The sequence below is a fragment of the Rhipicephalus sanguineus genome, chromosome 1 (genome assembly GCF_013339695.2).
Source record: "Rhipicephalus sanguineus isolate Rsan-2018 chromosome 1, BIME_Rsan_1.4, whole genome shotgun sequence".
Lineage (NCBI taxonomy): Eukaryota > Metazoa > Arthropoda > Arachnida > Ixodida > Ixodidae > Rhipicephalus > Rhipicephalus sanguineus.
Genome location: NC_051176.1, coordinates 318,940,510 through 318,958,273, shown reverse-complemented (window position 1 = coordinate 318,958,273; position 17,764 = coordinate 318,940,510). Strand labels below are relative to the sequence as shown.

General features: G+C 47.2%; 1 protein-coding gene and 1 long non-coding RNA gene across 3 annotated transcripts; one reads left to right on the top strand and one right to left on the bottom strand.

Annotated features, from left to right (window-relative positions):
- Positions 1-1,512: 1,512 nt before the first annotated feature.
- Positions 1,513-7,230, bottom strand: LOC119379477 (uncharacterized). 2 transcript variants are annotated; one of them, XR_005181209.2, is made up of 3 exons: positions 7,042-7,230; positions 6,784-6,892; positions 1,513-1,590 (listed from the first exon to the last, which is right to left on the bottom strand). It is a non-coding gene; the product is annotated as an uncharacterized LOC119379477 (long non-coding RNA). The 2 variants fall into 2 exon arrangements; XR_007414888.1 differs by lacking the exon at positions 1,513-1,590 and having other exon boundaries at positions 6,781-6,892.
- A 4,771-nt stretch (positions 7,231-12,001) lies between these two features.
- LOC125756932 (uncharacterized) lies at positions 12,002-16,769 on the top strand. The gene is made up of 4 exons (XM_049411995.1): positions 12,002-12,031; positions 12,787-12,904; positions 12,973-13,386; positions 14,846-16,769. The coding sequence occupies exons 2-3, from the start codon at positions 12,808-12,810 to the stop codon at positions 13,332-13,334; spliced, it is 459 nt and encodes a 152-aa protein (XP_049267952.1). The 5' UTR covers positions 12,002-12,031; positions 12,787-12,807; the 3' UTR covers positions 13,335-13,386; positions 14,846-16,769.
- Positions 16,770-17,764: the final 995 nt, after the last annotated feature.

Here is a 17,764-nt window from a genome sequence, read left to right as displayed (position 1 = left end):
TCGTCCCCACGAGTGCACTGCACAAGGAGTCAAGGCCCCATGCAAAAATTTTCTCTTCTGCTGGCCACTACTTCCAGTTCAGGCGTCCGTAGTACTGGCACATGGTAGCCATGATAGCCACATTATGAACCATAGCCAGCCACAGGACTACCTTTGGCTTCTTTCCAGCTTGCCTGCAGCGAACTCCAGGTTGTGCATTTTGAAGTGCGTTCAAGCATCAAGCTCACCAGGGGCAAAAGATGGAGCATGCACTGGAAGGGTATGTGCGCTTTGGTTTACTAGACAATATGCACTGGCAAGTCCTGTCGTGCTCACTCGGAAACACCTGGTACACTCGGAAACAAACATATTGAAAGATGTGGTTTATATGAACGTAATAGAAACAACAATCAATCGACACCACAATAACAAATATGACATACTTTTTTTGACAATGCAGACATCTATTATCACTCAGGTCTGCTTGCAATCAAGGAGTCAGCCATTACCTGTTAGGACTGCTATTCCCACTAGCAACATAGCAACCTTGCAAAGAAGAGAGCAAGCACTTTCTGGCTGCTTTGGACATGAAGTTGTAAACTCCCTGACACATGCAGTGCAATAATATGCGGCTTGCATGCTTATAGGAGCCTCATCAGCACTGCTCTCCTGATGTCTGAAAAGTCCCTACCGGGCAGTGTCAGCAACCCTTTGAATGTGCTGTACTCGAGGCACACGTACTGTCCTTCCACTACTCGTAGGACCCTGGTAATCTTTACATGCACAATGTGATTATGAGGAATGCCGTAATTACAAGGGTTCTGCAACGGCTGTTCTTTGCATTTTGCCCCCATCACTGGGAACTGAAACCACGCTTACCCATATAGGACCCTAAATGAATGCTCTAAAGCAGGAGTGGGTAACCCGCAGGGCAGTATTATGCGGCCCCCGGCACGACATCAGAACACACCCACCCCACCTACTAGTAGCCGATGAAGACCTCCACGATTTCCTGCGCCTGTCGTTGAGAAATCTTGATGTAGACATTCACTAGTTGGCCAAGAACATTCAGCACCAAAAATCACATTGAAAAAGGTTTTTGTGTCTTTTTTCCTCTAACCTAGGTTGATAAATCGCAACCCTGTGGTATGCATGCTTAAAATAAACATGATTTCTATTCCTGTTTTGAATATCATTGTTGTCAATTCGCCGAATTTTTCTTTGCCTGTAAAGTCCCCTCCCCTATTTGCTGTGCGGCCCCCGCCGTGTCGGCTTCATGCAACTCCGCCCTATGCCTCAATAGGGTGCCTACCCCTGCTCTAAAGGGATACTGAGATAATCCCAGTGCAAAGTTATTTCCCATTAAATTATCACTGCTGACACAGGGCGCCACCACACGTCTGTAACAAGTACATATTCAAAATTCTAAACTGGGGCAGGTTGCAGGTAAAGGTACCTGCAACCTGCCCAGCACAGGTCTGAATATTAACATGAAAAAGCCTCTATGGTAGAGAACACAATCTCTTAAAACTGTGCATGTATGATAAAAAGGATATATCCCGATGAATGAAAATAGTTTCAAGCACTTCTCAAAGTGCCCACGGTCGATAACTTTGGGGCAGAGAAGAAAAGAACAAGATGTTGCAATGAATAACACAACATTAGGAGAAGCCAGCATTAAAGGGAATCATTAGAGTAACAGAACAGCTTGTGCATGCAAGACTTCATCCAGGCTGGTGGTGAAGGAACATCAAACAAACTTCTTTCTCACGCGAATGGCTAACACATAAATCAATCATCACTAATGTCATGTCATCCTACCAAGAATGTCGCACAGGAAGCAGCATCCGTTAACGAGGCCCACGAGGTTTTATTGAACCAGGCCACTTTACAGAAGGCTTGAAGCTGTGTATGCTAACTGAAATGCTGTTCGGCAGAATTCTGTCACAGACACACCGATAGCTGCAATTTACACTGAATTTCCATCTTCTTCCATTTGCATGACCAAGATGAAAATGCCAAATCTGTGACAGGCAATTTTTTTTTAATGCAAAGAGAAATAGGGTTCAGGTACAACAATAAACAAAGGGGACAAGTATGCCCATCTTTCTAGCAAATTGTGAGAAAAGGTTTCATTCATTTTATCACCCCCATAGAAATAAAGAAAAAATTGCAAAAGTTTACAAAAATGTTTATCCAACCAACATTAACCATGGTTTAAACTATGGGTGTCTGAATAAGAATTTCCAAATTGAATTTTTACATGAGAAAAACTCAATTCCCAAATATTCTATTCATTGCTACATATATTTCTACACAAGGTGAAATAAGTTTGCATGGGCCTGCCATTATGGCAATGGCGTCGCGTTAATGCAAGAAGGTCACGTGCTACAAGGGGTCACAATTAGGCCCACCACCATTACGGCATCTCTCTTAGCATTGTTGCCTTAGGAAGAAGGCTACTGGGTTAGTTGGTTGAAATCCATGGTGCCTGAACAACAACGCACAACAGACGAGATCAAGAAAGAGAGCACACAAACAATGCTGTTCTTGCAACCGAGTTTATTCGAAAAAACATTTCCTTTCTAAGCCAAATAACAAGCACTGTCAGATTGGACAATTTCTTTGTTAATGAATTCTGGTGCTCAAGCAGTCTCACATTAACACACCTGCCTGTCTGGATGAAGGACGTAAGAATACCTAGTGGTAATTCCCTACGTCCATGCCCTTCCACACCAGTTTATGGAAGTAGGGGCAAAGTTTCGCATCTAAAGAAAGTGGGCAGGGTGGGTGCTGTGGTGCAAAGAGTGAGGGAATGGGCAGGAAGGAAAATAAGCTTGTTCCTTGTAAGACTGGTATTGTCTACCAGACCCCTTTATCGTGTGGCCGAACTTATATAGGACAGACAGGCAGGTGTGTTAATGTGGGACTGCTTGAGGACCAGAATTCATGGTACATTCGACTGGGCGCCGCCACGCTCCGACTCAGATTGCTACGACATCTGGGAAGCTCGAGATCGGAAACGGAGCAAGATTGTCCGAGCCGAACGTACAGCACCTCGCTGGAGCAACCAGAAACCGAAAGCGGAAGTACGTAATTAGAGACGTATAAACCTTGCGAAACTGCTAATGTGCTGATAATGAGAAAAAACTAAGTATTGTACTTTTGTTTTCTTCTTTGTAGTTTATTTTGTGGTATTTATTTCATTTCATTGCTTACCTCCTTCTCGGTATATGTCCGGACTGCACTTCCAACATAATTAATGACTTTAGGTATCCTTTTCGGGGGGGGTAGAACAATTCATCAAACTTGTCTTCGCAAATCCTACGGATGTCGTCGGAGCCACTGCTGCTGCTACTGTCATCGTCGGCTTCCATGACAGAAAGAAGCACCAATGGCATGGCTAAAGCCTTTGTGTACCATTTCTTCGGCATGCTTCATGTAGCTTGCGTCCTTGAGGTTGCGAAGCAGCGTACTGCAGAACATGGACGGCGCTCGCACAGAACTTCTGCTACAAACGCCGCAGCGGATGACGCACTGACGGAAACCGTCAAACTCACGTGACCGGAGCTGTGCCAGATCTCGGTCGCGCTCCGACTTCCAAGTGAGAGCGCCTCAGAGCGCTCTGAGATGGAGCGTAGTGCTCTGAAAGAACCAGTCGAACGTATTCAGAGCGCTCGATTTCGACCAGCCGAACGTGACGCACGTCGTGAGAGCGCTCGAAAACGACCAGTCGAATGTACCATCATTCAAGGGACACTAAAGGCAAATATTAAGTCGACGTTGATTGTTGAAATAGCGGTCCAGAAACCTCGCAGTGCTACTTTTGTGATAAGGAAGTGCTTATCTTGAAATAAAATCACGTTTTAGTGATCCGTATCACGTTAGCACACTTCAAATCATCCACCTGAAAGCGGTCTTTCTGACATCACTGTTGCCGTGCCCAACATTGCCAGCCTTTACTGCACAGCGGCATGCACCATTCGAGCATCGGGCAACATCACATGCATGCGGGATTTTGTCGAACTTTGTCAGAGCGACTTTCACAAGCGTACAAAACACACGCGGCAGTACGCGATACCGAAACTACCACTGAGACGCGACTGCATGAGCGAAGCCGGGCACCGGGCAAAGCGCAGTTCAGCAAAAACAAAACCTTTGAACCACGCGCGCCGTTCCCCATGGCAACGCCAAAGAGGTTCTTTTTTCCATGAATCAAACAGAAACGAACAAGCAGCATTTTGTCACATCTCTTGATGCATGGAACATACTTTTTTTTTATTGCAGCTAGCTTGATTACTAGTGATTAATTGTAGTCGGACGCTCTCACGTCATCGGGATCATTTCCAAAATGTCCCACTCGTGGCACATGTCGTGTGATACATTTAGCTTAATTTCTCGGTAAGTAGGGCACTGCTGTTGATATTACTGCCATTTTAGACGTTGTCATACATTGAGCTTTCACTCTGACATAAATTGTTATTTGGCTTTAGTGTCCCTTTAACAAAGAAATGAACAAATCTGGCAAAGCACTGTTTCAAATGAGGTTGGACACCATTCTTCGTTGATACTGTTTGTTCACCTGGATACCGACACAGTGATGGAAGCTTGATCCTTTTTTGTAGTCTTATCAAGTGAGGAGATCGGCTTGCTAAATACGGGCTCAAGTTGACATATGCGTGTGGGAGGCAAGGTGTATATGCTTTGTACATTTTTACAAGTGTTCTTTTTGACAATGAGCATGCGCATATGCTTGTCAGTTGGTGTAAAAAGCAAATGTTTCGCCTCATAAACTAGTTTGTGTCCGCTATATTCTTGGTCTCGTCTTTTTGCACTGTGGTTCAAGTACCACGGATTATTCAATTTATTTGACACACCTATGTAGCAATTTGGGAGCTCTTAAATGAAAAATTACTTTCTCCTACCTGGTGTACCAAGATAATGACAGTAATGTAAAAGTCCACATGGAACCTCCTTTGGGGGTTGTCTAAATACTTTCAATCATGGAACGTGGTTGTCGAGTCGCATCTTGTATCTTCCTCCTAGCGCTCATCAGTGTGGCCCCACAGAACCCCTCAGCCACCGAAAAGCGTGTTTAGCATTCCTCCAAGACAGGTTGTCCTAGAGAGGGCTTTTATTCTACCAACACGAAATATTTGAACAAAGCCGGTTTGTTTTGTACCGCCAGTGCATCACATTCATATGGTACATACATATGCACAATCTCCTAGCATTCGTATTTAGATCAGTGGGTAAGACACTCGGCTTCGGAGCGTGGGGTTTTTCAAAAGGTAGGGGCACCAAGAAAACTTGTTTTGTACATTTACTCATGTATAGCTTACGTGACGTACAGTTTCCTCACAGAGCCGAAAGATGTGCTTGCACAAGGATGCAGCACATGCGCTTCTTCTTTGAAATAGGCAAGTGGGATATTACGGCACCACATATAATGGGATGTAAGGACGATGAGATTGGCCAAATAATTGTATTAACTGAAACAACAAATTCATGGGCTGGCTAAAAGCAGGGCATTCTTAAACGGACCGACAACCAATTTTTATAGTGCACGCTTTCTTTATGCAATGGAATGCTTACCGGTCAGTGTGTCTAATCGTGGAATGATAATGCAGAAAACGCCAAGCAGCATTTATAATCCGAATTTTTCAATCTGTGGTGACTATGAACATGTTCCAAACAGTCAGAGGCGAGTGTAACAACGGTCCGTGCACTTCGCATGCAAGCACCGCTTCTCAGCGTTAAACTCCTTTTACCTCATACCCGCCACGGTGGTCTAGTGATTATGGTGCTCGACTGCTGACCCACAGGTCGCGGGATCGAATCCCGGCCGCATTCTCGATGGAGGCGAAAACGCTCGAGGCCCGATGCACGTTAAAGAACCCCAGGTGGTCAAAATTTACGGAGCCCTCCACTACGGCGTCTCTCATAATCATATCGTCATTTCAGGACGTTAAACCCCAACAATTATAATTATTACTTTTACCTTACAAGCAGCACACAAAGGAGTGGGGGATGGATAACGATACACACACTCTGATTTTGAGTAATTATTCTGGTGTACATAAAAGCATCAGACTGCATACACCAAGTGAAACAACTCCACAGCGCAGCATCAAAGCTCTCCTGCTAGGCTGAACGACACACCGGTTTATTTTTTCCGACTTTTAAGCACAATTTAAAAATATAATCCTCAAATCGCAAGAAGCATGCTTGCATCTGTCACCATAATTCCTGGCATTTTCATTAAACCAGGATCTAATCACATGTTTTGGCCAGTTGTCAGCTACTTTAATGATAAGAAAGTGGTGCAAAAAAATTGTCTCCCACCAGCATTGGCCAGTGAAAGACATGAGAAATTGCATAAGTACAATTATATAAAAAAATTTTACTCCTTAACTACGACGCATCTTTGGAGCACCTGCAGCTCTTAAACAGTGACCACTTTCGTTTGAGGCTCCTGTCCGTGATAGAAATGAATACTTTCTGAAAGCGAATTCTCCAATCAAATCTAAACTGAGTACGTGCCCACATATGGTTTAAACCAGTTTAGATTTTTCTGTTCTGGGATTAAATTGGAATGTTCGAACCATTAGCTGATCAACACTTAGGCACACAGAGTTCCCCCGTCTGTAGCACAGAACTGAATCAGCACTTACTGCCTGAGCACTCACTAACGAATCTTTCTAGAGACCTTGTTAAACAACAATCTCTGATCACTCTTTTCTTTAGCAACCTCAAATTGCGACCCTGTACACTTTGATAGGCACGAGTGACGAGTAGGCTCACCGGTACTGGTGCATGAGGGCGCCCTTCTTGGATTTTGTTGTGGTGGCGAAACATATGCCATCGGTTTCACAGGTGTGATTGGTGCAGATATCACAGTAGCACTTGAGGCCTGCGAATGAAAGAAAAAGGAGGACAGCATGGCGACGCGGGGCTGGCATCGCAATATAATCGTGCAAAAAAGTGTTTGCCATTTCTCCAGCCAGCCGGGCGCTTGTGGCCTAACAAGCAACTGGAACACCGCAAGCAAATTACACTTACGGGGGCCCCGCTCCATGGCTTCGATTTCGCAACCGAATCCCGAACGCAGTCTTGTGGAATCGCTGACACTACATGTGACTGCTACGATCTCACGCAACACGACAGATGAAAAGGCATCAAGCGACAGATCCCTGTTGCATCGATCAGGCGATGCGCGCTGCGATGCGGCTACCGGGCCGCTGCAGAGTTCTAACCTTGGTCCCAACACTATCTTGCCGCCTACGTATTGGGTGTTCTATGTGATCGCCTACTTAACTTGGTACATACCAAAATTGGCATATGAGGCTACAAGGTGTAAGTGCCCGACGAATATGACTGGCAGGTCATGACATCAACTGCGCGCGTTTGCGTTTCCTACGTTCCTCTTGCCAGAAAGCAGTGATGATGACCGCGAGCCTTCCTCCATGCAGCTTTCGTTTCGACAACGTAGTCCATGAACCGGTGTCCCGTAGCTGCCGTAGCGACTTCGTCGTGACTGCCTCAGAGAACGTCTAGTACTGTCTTTGCTTGATTGACGGACATCGAGGGCGAAACAGAGCGAAGGTGCTGCAATGTGCTGCCTTGCCACAAGTAGCGATCTCTGTTATTTCGAGTTTTGCTCCACTAGTATGAAATGTCAGCGTACCTGTTACATTTACATCACGACCTCCTCTACATATCGAAGAGCGTGATAAATATAGCTATGCTGCCGTTCTTGCGCTGCGGATTCGGAGCGTGATAAACACTTCGAACTGCGGCACAAGAGGCTCATCCACGATCGCTGCGCGAGCACAAAACAGTTTTTTGCGAAAGAACCGATCGCGTGTTTTCATGCACTACAGTCGCTACAGTTCGACATGGTTAACTTGCACCAACTCGTCCAATGCTCGGCTTTGTGTAAATGATAACTGCTACTATTATTATCTCATAAACTAATAGGAACAGTTTCATCGCGCATAAGAGAAGCCTAATTAAAGGCTCTCTTTTGGTGGCAATTTCGCAAGTGTTCAGGTTTGAATGTCGGATTTGCTTGCATTATGAAGTGTCATCACGCTCCATGTCTCCAATGGATTGCAGCTGCTTGCAAGAAGAAGCAGACGCTTTTCGTTCGCTATAGTTTGATACAAGCTAGTGCGCCACAGTTCACCAGACAGCACTTGAACGTGTTTAGTGCGCTCGCATTTGATGTTGGTTTGTAAAAAAGCCTTCTACGAATTGTAAGCTGAATTGTAAGCGTACTGACGGAAAATATAAAATGAAAGACGAGAAGCGTTCACTCTTTTTTTTTTTTTTTTGTACAGCCTGCTATAGCTGCCCTTCAGTAAAATTATGCGCCATGTAATGCTTATATACACAGCACGCCTGTCTCGCACCCAGGCTGCTGGCGAGCCGAGCGGATAGTCTCGCACCCAGGCACCGGGCTGACCGGAGGGGCGATCGCGAGGAGGTAAATGCAGGAGAACGATCCTCAGGTCACGTGGGCATAAAGTCACGTGATCAAAGCGATAGCTCATCTAGGTACATCTTCACCTAGGAGCAGAGAGTGTGTCTAGGGACGGTTTAGGTACAACCACCGAACACGCGGAACACGTAGTACAATCGCGTGGTGCGTGATGGGTGTGTGTGAGAGGCATGAACGGGGTGGGCGTGTGTCCACAGCTTCCGAGCTAGTAAAGTTGCGTTAATTCGTTACCACTTAAAACGTGGCAGGTCGTTTCAAGCACGTCTTCATTAGCACTGAAACCGATTCTTGGGAAAAGAAATACAGGCAAGTGAGGTGTGAAAACGCAATGTGCAGTGCTATGAACCAAATGCGCCTATGAACCAAATGTACTGGCAACAGCTCTAGGTTGAGGCATTTTCATTGGTGTCATGTGTGCTGACTCTACGTAGTTTCCGTGAATGGTTTGAGAAGTGTTTTGCGTTTTTTTTCCCTTCATGTATTGCATGAAGCTGCACACATTTTAAGTGTCCCGTAGAAATGCTTGTACGCAAGAAGAGTAGCTTGGGCTTGTTCGTGTACATACATAACGCAAGCGGAATAGCTCACACCGAGGCAGGGACGGTGTAAGCAAGTCGACACGAGAGCGTGTGTTGTCTTGCTTGCTGCGTCGCTGTCTCAGTATGTGCTATTCCGCTTGCTCGTGCTAGGTCTAAGTTATTGGCAGATGCGGACATGTGCGATATATGTATTTTGCAGACGTGAGTACTAGTAGCGCAGTGCAATAGAAAATGTCTAAGGTAGTGCATCTGATGATGCACAGACATAACAAGTGCTTCATGACCAGTGAAGGACTTCATACGTTACGCCTTGCTCCCGACACAGTTTAACCGGTTGTTTACTCCGGTTGTTTACTCCTTTGTTTTTGCTGTTGCCAAGGCCTCTTCTCCATGGACATTTTTTATGTGCCTTTTTAAATTGCTCGCATTTGAAAAAGCCTTGTCGCAGAAAGTGCAGATCTTGTCAAGTCTCGTGGAGGTGCTAGCGCGCGCCCCGGCGCTTTCGCTGCCGTCCATCGAGAGAGAGAGAGAAAACATTTTATTAAAATATATAAACCAAGCATGTGGGAGGGAACCCTAGTCCGGGGTCCCTATGATGATCGCAGCGACGACACGGGCCCGTCCAACCAATGCCTGGCGGACCTCGGGAGGCCCGTCGCAGAGGGCATCGTCCCACAGCTCTTTGGTGCGGAAGGGGCACAGGATGACTGGAAGGGGAGGGAATAATTTTGCGGTGCACTCCACCGTGACATGGAACGCCGTTGGGGAGCTGCCACAGCCCGGACAAGAGTCTGCGTAGCGGTCAGGGTAGAATTTATGCATGGAGAGGAGGTTGGGGAAAGTATTCGTTTGAAGTTGGCGGAGTGCCACCTCTTCCTCTCGCGAGAACGACGGTGGTGGCGGGGACATGGTTTGTCTAGCTCTGGTGTAGTATGTTAATATGTCTCGGTATGTGAGTGGAGGACCCACTTGATCTGGACTCTCGGCCTCGCCATGCCGGGCAGCTCGGTGGGCAATTTCTCGAGCGACCGCGTGAGCGTGGTCATTACCCGGCAATGAGGCATGGCCAGGAGTCCAGAGCAAGTGGATACGTTGTGGGCTGGATGTGTCTATGTTTATGTTTGACGACTTGTGTAGGATGTAGTGAGCCGCCTTGGGGATTCCGCGTCCCATCAAAAAGGCTCGGCATGCTTGCTGGGAATCGGTTAATATGTACACCTCTCCAGGAATCTGAAGAGCTTGTTGTACAGCAAGCGCGACACCAAGGACTTCGCCGTCTGTAGGTGTAGCACTCCGCAGAGAGGCGGCCGTAAGTAAAGTTTCACCGCCGTCCAACACTACCGCAGAATACCCGTTGCAGCAACGTGCGGCATCGGTGTATAGCGTATTTGTTTCAGGGATGTCACCGAGCATGCGCACCAGGTACCGAACACGAGCGCGCCGGCGTCCCGCGTCATGCTCAGGACTCATGTTCCGGGGTAGCGGGTGCACCTTTAAGGTTCTACGGACCCAGGGAGGGAGAGCGATGGTGGTGTCCTCGACGTCATTGGGCAAGACTGGGTATCCCAGTCTCGAGAGGAGGTGCCGCCCAGTGGGTGTGAGCAGAAGGCGTTGTCTTTGGCTGGTCCACTGAGCTTCCAGGAGCTCACTGAGCGTGTTATGCGTCCCTAGGGCTAGCAAACGTGTCGTGGCGGTGTAGTGTGGGAGTCCGTGAGCGAGCTTGGTCGCCTTTCGCAGCATTACGTCAATCCGCATCTGCTCGGACTGGGTAAGTCTGTGGAAGGGGAGATGGTAGGTGATGCGACTGATCACACAGGCTTGTACCAATCGCAGCAGGTCCCGCTCTTGCAGTCCCGAGCGCCTGTTTGAAACCCGTCGCATCATGGCGAGAATCTGTTCGGTTTGTCTGGACAGGCCGTCCATCGAGAGCGTCCGACAGGAGAAAAGAATCGCTCTCCGCTAACTCGGGGGACGGGAACGCGAGGCTCACTTTTTGCGGTATCGGCAGGAACTGTAGGTAAACTGGGAAAACTTGGCATCGCCTCATAGGGAATAATCGAGCTCTTGATTTCTCTCGTGGTTGACGATGCACCGTCCCTAGAATTCCCCAGAAAGCGATGTTATACGGAGCGGTGACGTCTGCATCGAACTAGCCAATGAGAGCGAGGATCACCCTCCTGGAGTTACCGCTTCGCGGGGCGATCGGAGATCTGTTCGTTCCGCTTGTTCGTTCTCCTGGGGGAGAACAAGCGCGCTGATTGGCTGAAGCCGGACAACTCACGCCATTCTAAGGGGCGTGGCCATTTCTTTTTTTTCCTTGATGTTTTCTTTTTTGATGACGTCATGCCGCGTCATAACGAGCATGTCGTCTGCTAAAAGTGAACGGAGAGCGAGCCCGTTCGCTCGCGTTCTCTCGAGCGAACAATGGCGTCGCACGGCATGTATTTCGAGTGATGCGGCGGTTGCGGCTGCCGCAACAGCTGATTTTGAGGAAATGGCGCTTGCAACGGTGCTTCCTTGCTACGTTGGCGTTTCTCGAAGCAGATGGTGCGAAATGCGTTTGAAGAGATGAGCGAGTGTGAATTCCGGCGTCGCTTTCGTTTCTCGAAACGTACTGTACCTTGGTTGTGCGACGATCTCGGCCCCGTCATCGGGTGCCAACGAACCAGTGGGATTTAAACAGAGCGGAAGGCGTTGTGCACGCTGAGATTTTTGCGATCGGATGCTTCCAGCGAGCTGTCGGCTGCGAGGAATTCAGCGGCCTGTCGCAGTCGTCCGTCAGGAACACGCCATTACTGTCGCTCACGGGCAAAAACGGTGGGTGGCCTTTTCCGGAGACCACAGACGCGAAGAGCGAACAAAGGCGGCGTTCGCGCGGCTCGGGCAGATTCCCGTTGTGGTCGGGTGCGTGGATGGTACGCTCATCGCAATCCCGAAGCCCCATGGCCTGAGCTCCGCGGACACGACGCATTACATGGGGAAGGGACTCTACGCATTCAACACCACGATCGTGAGTATTATTCATGCATTGTATGCGTAACGAATTGTTTCATTTATATCGCTTAAACTTTCCGCTTTACTGAGGCTGTTGCAACTGAGTATAAGTGGGAGCGGTATTTTCGAGCTATCCAGAACGGGAATTGGTTCGTTTCAGGGCACTTCGCTTAGGATAAGCGATGAAATCATGTGACGCGGAGTACACATTGGTTCAGCGGCCTACACAGTGCATAATATTACCGTTGCTCGTTCGCCATGTGTACCCGAAGCTTGATTCTCGATTTGTATTTGTTGAGATTAGCGCTCCCAGAATGTGCCGTAGTATGTCCTTATTGTTCATTGTCGTGATGGACGTTACATGGATCAATACATGGATGGATGAATAAACTTTATTTCGGTCCCTCGGAACGCGCCCTAGCATGTACATTAAATACGCATTGTTTCATAACCCTTTTTTCAGTCGAAGTTTTTCGTGTTGTAGATATTTCGTGATACATTGCCTTAAACATACAGCAATAATTTGGTTAAAAGGCTTTGGTGGCTGAATGATGGGTTGGTCCAAGCAGTAAACATGCAGACTACCCTTTGACACTGCATTGTCCTCGTGTTAGAACTTATGGTACAAGTCCTACCCTGTCGATGATTTGTCCATAGCTATGTTTCAACAGTCAGTAACAGTGAAGACAGATGTAGTTACATTAACATAATACCCAACATTGTACCCAAGGTCATTTATGGGTACAATTTTGACTGAATTGAATTCTGCAGACATGTGATGCCGACCTCTGGATGTCAGTCCATGTTTCCTGGGGTCATGTCACGACTAGTGGGTATGGCGGGGGAGCCCTCTCCGTCAGCACCTGGAAGCAAAACTTCGGCTTGCTTGGTAAGTGCTGTCAATGCTTGCCACATTCAAGATGTTATCACTACAGCTGTCATGCCGACCTCGTGCAGGAGACTCCAGCTATACATTAGAACCGTGGTTCCTGACACCAGTGCCCGGACGACCAGCTCGTGGCACCCCTGATGACCACTACAACAAGGCCCACACCGCCATTGCGCAATGTTGTGGAGTGGTGCATCGCTGTAAGCTTGTGCACAGCTGCTCAAGCATCATTGCTGCTTGTGCAGCTCTGCACGACATTGCGTTGGCGGCACATGAGCCTGTTCTCGAAGGAAACGATGACGACACCGACGATGCTGACTGCTGCCAGCAGCAGCTGAGCTACCACCACCACCACCACCACAACGGGAGCCAGCAGCAGCGCAACCGTGTAGTGAACCTGTTTCGAGAACTACAGGGCCTGCATGCTTGAGCACCTGCGCAGAGTACGCCGCCGCCTGCAACGACCTCGGCAGCATTGCGTGGTGCGTGTTTGTCTTTGTTCAATGTGTTTGTCACTGTTTTTTTTTTACTACGCTTCAAATGTTTGCTACACATATCAACGAAACAGCGTTCTCCTATCAATGAATAACCCCCTTGAATAGGTTGGCAAAAAATGTGAAGCTCACCCTGACTCACTCGTGAAATATATTTTGCTCTTGGGGCTCACTCAAACTCAGACTCACCAAAATTTTCCTCAAGCGGATTCACTCGGACTCAGGCTCACTAAAATGTTTTCACCCGGACTCGAACTCACCAATGTATTACTCACTTGGACTCACAGCTCGATCTGAATCTGAGTGAGTCGACTCATGAGTGATTTTGCCGACCTATGCCCCCTTGTCACACAACGCCATGCTGATGAAATGCTTCGACCAGGTTGTAAAATATGGCGCTTCACACTAAGCACAAGCGAGAGCTCAACTGTGAATGGCACATGGTGCCATTCACAGCCAAAGTGGTAACCGGAAAAGGCTGTTTGAATCAGGACAGCAAGATGCGGTAGCTTTAATGCAACAAGAATCGTGCTTGTAAATGAAATGAACAACAAGGGTGGTGTCAGAATTGAAATTTTATTACAAGTATCACGAGCAATGCACATAAAAAGCAAAATAAATAAATATCCTTTAAATTTAATGCCAAGGAAAAGAATACAAAAGTAGCTTCCTTTTATAATATACAAATGGAGTTATTACAAAGTGCCTGCTGCTCCTCTGCAACAACACACGCGTCTCGCAGCACGAAAGTCATTGTATTACATGAAAACAAGGCACAGTCGAACCGGTATTAATTGAACTCGCTAAAAAATGCAAGTTGTTGGTTGCTGATATGTCTTCCTCTATTATTGATTTCTGTTTGTACCCAATCCTGTTATCTAAACACTTCTAAGCAACAGAACACGTATTCGTCAACTGTTTTTTGGTCTTGCAATATTTCAAAATTGTGCAACCTAGACCTTTCACAAACGCTTTTCTTTTTTTCTAGGATGTGTAAAAATCGATAGAAAACGTACAGTGTGCCACAATATTCTACACGTATACACTATAAACATAAAGATACACTACAGTGCACTCTGTGCATATACTACAAAATTGCTCAATGCATGACTTTGTATAATGAGATTTTAAAAAATGACATGGCAAAACATGATTTATAAATGAAACCACACTGTGCTATGCACATGTACTACAAAACTGCTGAATGCATCACCTCGCACGACGAGATTAAAAACAAATGACATCGCAGGACAAGATTTACCATTGATCTACACTTTACTATGTACAATGAAACAGCACATCAGTGCTTCTGATATGCAGAAAAAGAAAATTAACTGAAAGAAAATTGCAGGGCACCATTGAAGCAAACCAGCGTATCATAGCTCGTGATGTGAACAAAAATAAATCTACATATATGTACAACTAGTCTTTACAAATCACTGTGCAGGTGCCTTCCGCTGCAATGAGGGCCCGGGCGAGGGTACCAACGCCTTGCAATTTGTGGACCGCGTCACCGAGAAGTTGAACCTGGCGCAGCTTTCCAATGATGCCTGGCCCCTGCCGCCTGGTGTTTGCGGCTAGTAACTCCAGCGCCTCGGCCTGCCGGTTGCCCCCATCTCGCAGCTGCGGCATGAGCTGGAAACCAAGAAATGTGTTGCCATTATCATCTATAAATTTCCTGCTACCGACTCTTCACTGGAAGCTTCTGTTCGTGAAGAGTTTGAGTGTGTGCAACAATTTCCTCTCTGTTGAAAATCCACTGACCCAACGGCATCCATGAATGGTGCTTGGTTCACCGCACAACCAACGCACTTCGTTTGGACAGACCAAAGCGGTGCCGGAATTCATTTTCGCTCATCTCATCAAACGCATCTCACGCCTCTAACCATCTCTGCATGAGAAGCAACCAAACAGCCCTTTTCAGGGCTGCACAATCGTTTGCCCGGCTTTACGCGATGACTGACACAATCTCCTTCCGAAACCCTAGCTGCTGCAGTATGCAAAACATACAGCAAGCAGGTGTAACACAGGTGCAAACATGTGCATTTGTGTATGATGGTATGTGAAAAAGTTATATAACGAGCTTGCTTTTTGAACAGTATATTTAGCAATAGCACATTTTCAGTTTCACTTTTGAAGCAATTGACAAAACAGGGAAACATTTCAAGATGTTGAACATTTTTGCAATGCTACCTTTTTGCTACATTTCACCATAACTGCAAGGCAGGACACCTGTTTATTCCATCTGACAGTTATGCATACAACTAGCTCCTGCAACCGTTTGCCAAATTTCTTTTGTGCAGCCTTTTGTCTTTATGCCCACAGATGTCATCTCTTCACAAACATATGCCTGCACGCATGAGCATCACCTGTGAGCATGTAACACCATCTACAGTTAATCAAAAACATCAGCGAAACTTACGAGTTGGGGCACGGGGAAGATCCTGGGCCACATCCTCTTCAGCCACACCAGTAGCAGCTGGAGCAGGGCTCACCTGTTATAGTAAGAAGTTTCTTGATTGACACACTGAGTGCAATAAGAAGTATGGAATGGAAGTGGACAATAGCAATGTTTTTTTAGAATGTTTCAACAGCGGCATGCTATGACACACAGACTTCGGAGAGAGGGGTGGAGGGAGGCAAGCCTACTGGCTACGCACCTCACTCGACTCGAGGGTCTGAGAAATGGGTTGGAACACGTAGGGTGCTCTAATGAGCTTCGAAATATAGTTCGCAGCTGTTCTTTCGTCATCACCGCAAATGTGGCTGTTTCGCATTCTGTTCTGGGCGGCGCAACGTGTTAGCACCTCAGCTAACGCGGCGGCCGGGTGATCCACTCGATATTGTTTGAAAAAGTAAAACTAACAGCGCGTAATGGCTCGAAGCAAACGAGCCCACTTGTTCGCAGCATACAAGTAACAATGATATTCTAAGCCAGTGCTTACCGATTCAGACCACACGAACTATGGGCCTCGCACACTCGTCCCTGTCAAGCACGACGCGGCCGCGGTAATCCGAAATCTGGCCGCCTCGGGTGCCGCTGTAAAGCACAAGCGGGACGTGTAAGATGACCGACCACAATACAATTGTGCTCGCACTCACCTCTGCTGCCCTCGGAGTTTGGCAAGACCCTGCTGCGAATAGTAGCGCTCATTCCTCCATCGGGCCTGCCACTGGGCCCTGGTGTTACGCGCAGGGACTTCTTCGTTCAAAAGCGCTACTAGCTCCTGCCACATGTCGTCCCGGTCCTCCCTCGTGAAAGACGGCTCCAGCGGGCACGACAGCGTCGCGATCTGTGGGTGCTCTTTCACAAAAGCCAGCAGAAGCTCCTTTTGACGATCCGACACCCGAGAACCAACGCAGACGTTGCGATCGGACGACATTTTGAAACTACGACAGCCGCTACTTTTCTCTTTTTTTTTTTCGCGTGCGCGACACCATCTAGCGACGACGTCAAAAAAAACTACCATTATTAAATATCATCACTCAAAGCTGTTGCTGTTTGAAAGAGTGTTTGAGCTTGAGAAGCAAAAACAATAATTTTCTGTAAAGTAATTATATTTATTAAAAGGCGAGAAACGCTTCACGGTCCCTGTGCCGACGTCACAGTATGCGCGTCTACTTCCGGAAAGCTGTCCGCTTCACGATTGGCTGTTCTCTTCCTCTCGGCGGTTCTAGGCGGGAGCGCCAAGCCGGTGGCATGATGGGAGCTTCGCGTCCGGGCCTTCAGGTGTCGCCCCCATCGAAACGACGACAGCGCACCGCCGGCAGCGGCAATCGAAACGCCATCTAAGCCTTTTTTTCGCCGATTTTATTTGTAACACTTCAGATCAATATGCATGAAAAACCGTTTCTCATTTAATTTTAGGCTGCCAGAAGCGTGTATAGCGCAAAGGCTAAAAAGATTTGAAAGTGACGCACTTTTGGTGGCAGCGCAAACCAGAAAACAAACAGTCACGCCGCACTGGTAGCACTGGTGGCCGTGCAAGAGACGCGGATATGTTCATATCAGTTATAGACAGTTTGCTGAATACTGTGAATGAAGTGGCGCGACATCTTGAGCAGCCGAAGTACAGAGACTTTAGCGGTATACCTTTCTTATACCAGTGAAGGCTTCGTGCAGTTCGGTGTATTTATCATCCAACGCTGGGCAGCTTCTGTGCTCCGGACATCTGTGATGGGGCTATGCGTAGTACGTACCTTCTTTGCATATAAATGCTTATGCATGCATGTTATTCACTGGTATACATGCTAAAACGCTACTTACGTGTCGTTCGTTTTGTGTAAACATCGATGCAGTCGCAATAAAATAATTTATTGCAGCAAGTTTGTGTGATCAGCGTTGTCATTTCGCTCGACCTGTATG

Coding starts and splice junctions, on each gene's coding strand:
- LOC125756932 (XM_049411995.1), top strand. CDS start 12,808: ATGTCAGTCCATGTTTCCTGGGGTCATGTCACGACTAGTGGGTATGGC. Junction 12,905..12,972: donor GCAAAACTTCGGCTTGCTTG/GTAAGTGCTGTC, acceptor GACCTCGTGCAG/GAGACTCCAGCTATACATTA.